Source organism: Cebidichthys violaceus, unplaced genomic scaffold (assembly GCF_023349555.1).
Source record: "Cebidichthys violaceus isolate CVI_PGR_0920_01 unplaced genomic scaffold, fCebVio1.0.p SCAF_15, whole genome shotgun sequence".
NCBI lineage: Eukaryota > Metazoa > Chordata > Actinopteri > Perciformes > Stichaeidae > Cebidichthys > Cebidichthys violaceus.
The window spans coordinates 4,417,293-4,426,234 of record NW_027176318.1 but is presented as its reverse complement, the minus strand read 5'-3'; the positions used below and the strand labels follow the sequence as shown (position 1 = coordinate 4,426,234).

The 8,942-nt window shown below is 45.7% G+C and overlaps 1 protein-coding gene across 1 annotated transcript; it reads left to right on the top strand.

The window, feature by feature from the left end:
• The first annotated feature begins 1,551 nt into the window (after positions 1-1,551).
• On the top strand, positions 1,552-8,487 carry klf6a (Kruppel like factor 6a). Its single transcript, XM_068709646.1, has 4 exons — positions 1,552-1,897; positions 3,708-4,266; positions 5,150-5,273; positions 5,697-8,487. Exons 1-4 carry the CDS (start codon positions 1,796-1,798, stop codon positions 5,746-5,748), a joined length of 837 nt encoding a protein of 278 aa, XP_068565747.1. The 5' UTR covers positions 1,552-1,795; the 3' UTR covers positions 5,749-8,487.
• The last annotated feature ends 455 nt before the right edge of the window (positions 8,488-8,942 follow it).

Sequence of the window (8,942 nt, the reverse complement as noted above, 5' to 3'; positions counted from 1 at the left end):
ATGTATGTTTTCATTTCATAACCTCGTGGTTCTAAACTTCTGTGTCCAGACCTTCCCTAAAGGACACATAAATGTTTATTTCTTACTTTTCTCTATTTTTTATTGTTGTTGTGAAATAGTCGATACTTTCATCTACCAATTACATATACAAAGCATTACGAATGTATTTTAGGTAGAAAACGCCTGTACTAACTCTACTCGAACAATATCTATAAATTAGCTATAAATGCAGCTTTGAAACAGATACAAAATAAACTGGTTTAAACCCCAGATTAGCATTATATAAAAATGGGTAAGATAAGTTACAGAATGAGAAATCAAGAATCTAAATATCAGAGACAATGGAGTAAACAAGGCCCGCAACCTAAATGATATAGAACGGTGTGAGAAGTACTAAATGTCAAACTGATCGACTAAATTACATGTCATGTCATTTTGTTTATGTTAAAACACAAATCCATATACATATTGTAAGAAAGCCGAAATGTTGCAGTATAGAATCAGAAATGTGTGATCTTCTATCGTGGAATCAGGAAAAATCACTTTTAATTAAAGCTCATATCAACCATATCAACACTACCGCTGGGTAACAACTTGGCTTATTATGACAACGTGTTGGGTGAAACTGCTGCTAAACAGCACATGGTTATTCTGATCTAAAAAAAAATTGTGTGTGTGTGTGTGTGTGTGTGTGTGTGTGTGAGGGGAGAACTGAGTGTTTCTTCCATGTACTATAATAACTAAGCAAGGGTAAAACAAATTCTTTAACTTTAGGGAACCACTTTGAACATTCATTCCGCTGCTCACTCTTTTCAAGTGCAAATTAGATGATAAAAGCTTTTTTAAACTAATGACGGTGAGCAACTTCTCAGTGTTTTTTAAAGCAGAAGTCTCTCGTTGTGTATTGATTCAGTCACAGAGGAGAAGTGAGGACGAACGTTTCCTGTAAGCTCGTGCGTGAGCCGATAACACAATAAGTGCACTGCCATCCATTAGTCACCACTTTGTGTCCCAAGACATGTGTTCACTCTCGGTGGCTTGATGTCAACACATGCACTCCGCCACCGTTACAGCCTGGGTGAACCCATCTCCTTAAACAGCAGTGTTGCAAGTGCTACTTGTGACAAAGTTACACGGAGAGGGAGTGGGAGAGAGACTGAGATGTTTTCCACTGATCGGGAGTGAAACTCGTCCGGCTCACATACGCTGTCTGTGGCGAAACACGTCGCAGACAGAGGAGGACTACTCCGGGAGAGAGAGCTTTATATACATGCCTAAAAATAACCAGCCAATCGGGGGCGAGACGTTGGGAGTCGAACGGGCCAATTAAAACGCAGAAAAAAACAAATTAAGTCGGAGGCCGGCCGCGATTGGCCGACCGTGATATCATTTGCGAGCCTTTACGCTGCGCGCCGCTGATTGGCTGACAACCCTCGCAGGCGTAATCCTGCCGTGGAGTAGGGGCGGGCGGGAGGGGAAGGGGGGTGAAGGGGGCGGGCTTCGGGGGGTTTGAATAGGGAAGTTTGCAGAGCGCAGTTGTTCCCCATCCAGTCCGGCGCAGTGTTTGCAAACACCTTGAACGCCAGAGAGAGACGAAGGGGGGGAAAACCGACGGACGGACGGACGCTCGGCTGCTACACTGCTGCTGAAAACAAGCGCCTCTTCGCTTGCATCGCAGGGGACCGCTGTTATTTCTTCTACTGGGTCTATTTTTTTTTTCTCCTTCTACCTGACAAACACATTTAACTGCAGCTATATTGCATTTTTTTTTAACTAAGCTCTGGAAAAAAAAAATATGGATGTTCTACCCATGTGCAGCATATTTCAAGAACTTCAAATAGTTCACGACACGGGCTATTTCTCAGCCTTACCGTCACTGGAGGAGTACTGGCAGCAGGTGAATATACATATACATCAACTATGTTCTTCTTACGGTCGCTGTTTGAGCTTGTGTGGCAAAGCGGAACTGAGAGACGTTTGCTTTGCTCGATTACACCGCGGCGTTAGTGCGCTCGAGAAGTTCAGCTCCTCATCCCCACATCGTAACGGCTGTAAACACACAGGCGCCCGGTGCTTAGACGGCGCCCGTCCCGTTCACCTGACGTGCTTTTTTTTTTCTCACGGTCCAGCGTCGTTATGAAGTTTTCTGGCAGCCTGAAGTGGATCAGTGTGTCAGTCTGACAGCTGGAGTCGAGGCTGTGCTGCGCCAAGATGAATGGGGACAGAGTCACAGCAGCGTGCTGGTGCTTCTTTATTTATTTATTTTTGGTATTTATTTTTTTGAACCGCTCTGCTATATTTTGAGCATGACTTCTTCTTTTCCTCTCAGCGGGTTGTTTCACGGCATGTGAGCTGGTGTCACCGCTAACGCTGCAGCCGCTGTGGGAGGAGGAAGTAGAATTTCAAATCAGTCAGCAGTTGATTCCAAATCAGAAGTAGCGCGTTGGCTCAGGATCAGCTCTGTAATTTTCAGATTTTTTTGTATCTTTCTTTTTTTTTTCTTAGAAGATGATTCAGTCACTTTTGGCACTGTTTGAAAACCTGCATTATAAACTTTAAAGATGGGATTCAGTGTTTCAGCCCCATAATGATTTTATACGACATCCTCACCCTTATTCTACATTTATTTTCCTTTTTTTATTTTATTTTTTTGAAATCATCCATTTGCATCGTCCTCTGATTTGATCACAACATGACACTGTATAGATGTCAGCCATGGCCAAATTCCTGCTCGAGGCACTAGCACAGCTGGAAAGTATAGTGTCAGGCTGCAGAAGCCTGGAGGGAGTATGTCTTCAACATCTGCCCAGTCAAACCTGCTGTCTCTGGAGCAGCCTCTAATGAACGGCCCTCGCTCTCTTCTTTTTTTTTTCTTTTTTTTGTCAACTTAAAAGGCCTCTTCAGCCAATTGGGAAGCGGGTGTCTTTTATTTATTTTTTTGTGGCCGTCACTGAGGCAGGATGTGTGATTGCATGGCAGAGGTTTCGCATGAGTAAAAAGCATCTGAATGGCTCATGTTGGAGGGGGGTGAGGAAGGAGGGGGAGAGTTGAGCGGCTTCCTTAAAAGGACTCTAGATTTGTTGAGTGAGTCATTGGAGTGCTGAAATGACAATGCACGTTTTTAAGTGTTGGGTTCAGGTACAGCAGGGGGGGGGGTTGTTATGACGATTCAAGGAAATGACGTAAAGCAGGAAGGCTGGTTTTGTGTGTTGGGATGTTTCTTTTTCACCCAAATCCCAAATATTGGTGTGTGTGTGTGTGTGTGTGTGTGTGTGTGTGTGTGTGTGTGTGTGTGTGTGTGTGTGTGTGTGTGTGTCACACACAAGCAGCAGGTTCTTGCATTTGAGCAGCTGGAACCAACACATATTTGGCATTGTTCTTGATAAATTGATTAACTTCCTTTCGATCCATGCCTCGTCATAGCTGTGTTGTCATCGCAGCCACAAGCCTGAAATGTGCAGCGTAGCTACCGTTTCCTGGTTAATGCTTCCTGCTACGAACGTTACACCACACAAGGCTTTTTTTGGGGGTGGGGAGTGGGGGTGGTATGTGCACATGACTCATTTAAAAGGATTTCCCACACTGAAGCGTTTTGCTGGTTCTGAAGGAACCTCCTCTCTCTCTCTCTCTCTCTCTCTCTCACTCTTTCTCTCAGTGCTGCGGCTGTAGTTCACTTATTCTGACTGTTTTCTCTGTCGTACCACCAGACATGCTTGGAGTTGGAGCGCTATCTGCAGAGCGAGCCCTACGTCTCCACGTCCGACCTCAAGTTCGACAGCCAGGAGGACCTCTGGAGCAAGTTGATCTTGGCCTGCGGGGACAAGGCCAAGGCCGAGTCTGACCCCAAGCTGCCCGCGGCCCACGAGGAGGACAATCAGGACAGCCAAATCTTGGACACCAACAGTGTGAATTCGGACGCCAGCAGCGAAGCGTCGGACAGTTCCGAGGAGCTCTCGCCCACGCACAGCTTTACCTCCAACCCCCTGGGCTCCGTCCTGGTCGGCTCTGGACCTTTTAGCCCCTCCGTCATAAGCACGCCCCCGTCCTCTCCGGAGGCCATCTCGGAGGCCGGCGGCGTGACCGGGTTGCACTTGCCGGTCAAAATCCGGAGCGGCGGGGCGGCGAAAGGCGCGGAAAAGACGGGACTCATGTGCGGGGAAGCGTCCCCGGACGGCAGGAGGCGGGTACACAGGTGTCAGTTCAACGGGTGTCGCAAGGTTTACACAAAGAGCTCCCACCTAAAAGCACACCAGCGCACTCATACGGGTGAGTTCTTCCCAAGCGCCCGTCGAACCCACGTGTGATGCGTGTAAACAGAAAGAGGCTTCTCTGCTGAGCTCAAGCAAAAGCAATGCATTCATAGAGTTAAACAAAACCTCACTTATTACGGAGCGAAAGAGCGGAAGTGCTCTTAATTCAGTCGCCCATCCATTGTGTAATGTAATTAAAGGTCCACATTGCATGATGTCCTCAGCTGGAGCGCTGTGGGTATTAGCTCTGCATGGCTGGATACCTAAACTGTGACCTAATCTATCTGGAATGTGAGCGAGCGAGGGAGTGAGTGAGCGAGCGAGCAGGGGGGGGGAGGGGTTGCACATGGGAGATAAAAGGACTTGAAAGCAGATTGAGTTTCACCATGGGAAAGGGGTGAATGGGCGGGGAGCCAGGGGGCACGGAGTTGGAAGGGCGTCGAGTGGTCATTTGAGCGTCTCTTTATTTTTGATTAGCGGCGTGAAATTGCACGTGTGGCTTTTTTTTTTCTTTTTTCGTTTTGATGTAGGACCCATCAGAGCATCACTCTTAGCATTCTAAGCAGGTGTCCATGTTGCATGTGAACACGGCCAGTGATCCAACGGGTTCGGTGGAATCTTGAGTGATTTGTCAGTGACTTGTGTCATCTGGCATGCCCCCCAACCCCCCACCCCACACACAGGGGTGATTGATCTGAATGCATTTGAATGACAAATCCAATCTCAGCCTCAGCAGGAAAACCTTGTGTGTGTGTGTGTGTGTGTGTGTGTGTGTGTGTGTGTGTGTGTGTGTGTGTGTGTGTGTGTGTGTGTGTGTGTGTGTGTGTGTGTGTGTGTGTATGTGTGTGTGTGTGTGTGTGTGTTTTGGACTAATCGCCCCCCTCTTGTTGCTTCTGCAGGTGAGAAACCGTACAGGTGTTCGTGGGAGGGCTGCGTGTGGCGTTTTGCACGAAGCGACGAGTTGACCAGACACTTCAGGAAGCACACCGGGGCAAAGCCATTCAAATGCAGTCACTGTGACAGGTAAGCCTGCTACTACATTCACGCACAACCGAAGCGTGCAGGCATGACACCCGTTACTGTTGATGTGATCTACTTTTATTTTAAAAAAATTTTTACTTGCATCATACAGATAATGATGCATGTCTTTTTAATGATGGAATGCACTGATGGATTTGAAGCTAAAAACAAAGGTACTAAAGATGAATCAGGAGGTCATTTGGAGTTAATCAGCCTTTTTCTCAGTGGAATGTGATGGTTCATTTATTACTGTACGAATCCTGTAATCTTTGGGACTAATCGCTCTCAAGTTCTTATCTTCTGAAGAAGCGCTGTCGCACAAAGCTTCCGACAAAACTTGTTACTTTCATTCCTTGCAAAAACGCGTCTCGCTCACCTGCGGTCCATCTTTGCGTTGTCACTGACTTCCCCCTCTCTTCTTTCCAGATGTTTCTCCAGGTCTGACCATCTGGCCCTTCACATGAAGAGGCACGTCTAGAGCGGGTCGAGCTCCAACCAACAGCGACGGGGGGAAAAGTTGTTGTAAAAAGGAGAGAGAAAGAGAGTGAGGGAGAGAGAGAGAGAGAGAGAGAGAGAGGGAGGAAAAAAACAAAAAAAAAACGCCGTCTCCCGACCAGTCTCTTGGTTGAACTGTCCCAGAGCAGAGTGGCGGGGAGTGTGTTCCAGCCAAAGCATGCCGTTTTGCACCATACTGAAACCCAGTGCCTCCGGGACCTCTCTTTGGAGAAAGGGTGCTCTGAAGGTTGTCTGTTGCGACAAAAAAAGGACAAAATCACGGACGACGGGGGTGGGGGGGGGGTGAAGAAATCTTTTTGCTTGAGAAGGACGTACATCTCACACACATTTAAAAAAAAAAAAAAAAAAAAAAAAAGACTTAAAAAAAACAAAAAAACAAAGAGTGTGAATGATTTGTATGTATGGTGCATGATGTTTTGGGGGGAGGGGGGTGGGGACATTCTTGGACAGCAGATACACTGGTACTTTACAAAAACTGTCTGAGGTAAGCATGTGTGCACTGTGAATGTCTGAGATTAGCTGACCGGCCCCCCCCCCTCCCTCCCTTGGGAGGACAGGAGGCGAGATGGGGTTGATGGATGGACGGACAGTGCGGGGCTGGTACCAATGTTGCTGTGGACTGAATGGGTTTCTGGGGGGAAACATTCCATTGGTGTTTCCCTGGTGGCAGCGTGAGGACAGGGCAGGATGGAGGTTCCTGCCTGTCTTGTCTGGCACCCAGACTGTATGGGGGGTTTGGGGCGGAGGGGGGGTTCTCTGGAGCTTTTTGAGGCCTTGGGTTTGACCCGAGAGAAGGTGGACCTGTCCCCCTTCTGGTCAGTGACCCAGAGACCACAAGCCCCCTCCCCCCCTCCTTGGTCACTGTATGACAGAAGCTTTTTTTGGTGTTTTTTGGTGCAGCTACTAAATGTGCAATGTGTTATGTAGCCTGGTTTCTTTTCTTTTTTTTCTTTTTTTTTTAATACAAGCTACAAAGCTCATTTGTAGTCCAATTGTATAAGCTGTGTGCTTAGAGGTATAACACAACTATACTATAACTTCAGTATCATAGACAGGTGTTGCATGGTTCTAGGGTTTGTTCATTTCATGTTTCCACTGTAATCAGGACTGCAAATAGTTTCAATAAAAGTGCAGCTAAAGTGCGGACGGTTAAATGTTACAATATTGTACATAAAGCCTTGATGATTTCCTTTTCTTTCTTTTTTTTCTTCACAACCTCATCCTTTTTTCTTTATTTTTTCATCTGGCTGGAGATTTCACCCACTGCAGTGCTTCCTCATTTTCTCACTCATCATATGCCTTGAGGAGTAACTTTGATTTTTTTTTTTTGTACTTTCTTTTCTATCTAATAATGCACTGTTGACCTTAATGGTGCCTTATGCAAGTGACTCAACCCTGTGGCAGCGGTGGGTTGTTTTTTGCTCTTTTTTTTTTTTTCCTCCCAGGGGAAGTCACATTTGTCATATGGGTGATTTTTGAAAAGCTTGATCAAGGCTCAGTTACACGTTAACTCGCACCTCCTTGTGTTTAATGGCTGCTGTCCGCAATCTATCCTGTTGGTTGAAAAAAAAGCACCTTTTTTGCAGTCGTCTTTGAGTCAGCACCAGTTCAGTTGGCAGACATCATGTTGAATTCAGTCGGAACATGTGAATAAGACAAATGCTGTATGTTTAGAGCACTTAACTTCACTTATTAAAGGCGTTGTCGTTGCACATACTACTGTGTAGTATGTGCTTGAGTCCATCACACTCTGCTCTGAAGTACGAACAAACCAGACTCTTCATACAGGGCTGCTATCCCTCCACCACCAACACCATTGTCTCCTCCCATGCCCCCCCCCCCCCCCATCCCTGTGAGTGGGACTGAAGAAAACTCTAAAGATTTATTGTAATTAACAGGCTGCAGTCGGACAGGCCTCGCCTTGTACTGCCTCTCGGTAATGAATTGCTAAAGGCTTTGTTGGCATGGAATCTGTCACAGACTGCTGACTGTGTAGGTTGGTTATTGACCCTGTCTGGGGAGCGTTGTTTTAGCCGAGCTGCAACAGTATTATGAAAACCACAGGAGGGGGGGGCTCTCGGTAGGAGATCAAACGGTGACGATGCACATGGCAGATTTGACCCATAAAAGAAAAAAAAGCCCATGACCATATCTCCCTTAAAGATGGATCTGTGGGATCATACTTAACTACCGTTTCAGGTTAAAGCGATCTGTGCCACCCGCTCCAGATCAGAGATCACCGTTACATTCTTAAAGATTTCAGATCAGACGGGATGAGTACAAACTTAAAAACTGCTGTCCGCGATACATTTGGGAGCGCTGGCAGCATCTTTAGTGGGCAAAGGGGAGGAACGTCTATTGTGCGGATTTAAAAAAAAAAAAAAAAAAAAAAAAAAATGGCAGCCAATACCGTTCTGGGGGTAATTGAGCCTTGATTAAGCCCCGTGTTTGCTCACATCTTTCATCAATGCTTTCATCCCACACTACCCCAACATCTTCCGTCTCTCTCACACACACACACACACACACACAGCTCTTTGTTCTCAACTGAATCTTTGTATAAAAAAGAAAAGAAAAAAAAACTTTTGTAAAATTGTTATGTTTATGCTTTATGAAATTTTTATTTGAAATTGTTTTGCAAAATTGTTATATTTCTGTATGAATGTATTTTTTATTGGAATAATAAGAAATTCTTATCTGACTTTGGCTTGCTCCCTTCTTCTCATTTAGTTGATTCTCCTCAGTTTGTGCCTCATTATTGTGAGCTTTTTTTAAATTTGTGTTTTCTGTTTGCCAGTAGAGGAGATTTGCACTAGGGACAACACATCTGACATTTTTAATTTGTCACTTTAAAAACAGTGCTGTTTTTCCACTTGGCGTAGTATAAATACCTTGTTAAACAGTCGCTCTAAGTGGCCTCACCTCTTCCTGACTTGTAAATACCAGAATGAAAATATCCTCCTCCCATGAGGAGGATATTTTCCCTTTGCAGAAACTGGAAAAAACTGCCGCACCTCGATCCCAGTGGCAAACACTCAGTTTTTTGGGAGTTTTTTTTCTCCCCAAACACCCCCTAGAAAAGTTTCGGTGATTTCGGCTTCGAAAGCGACTGACTCCTTAGAGCTAGCTAGCTCTCATCAAAGCAGCATAAATAAT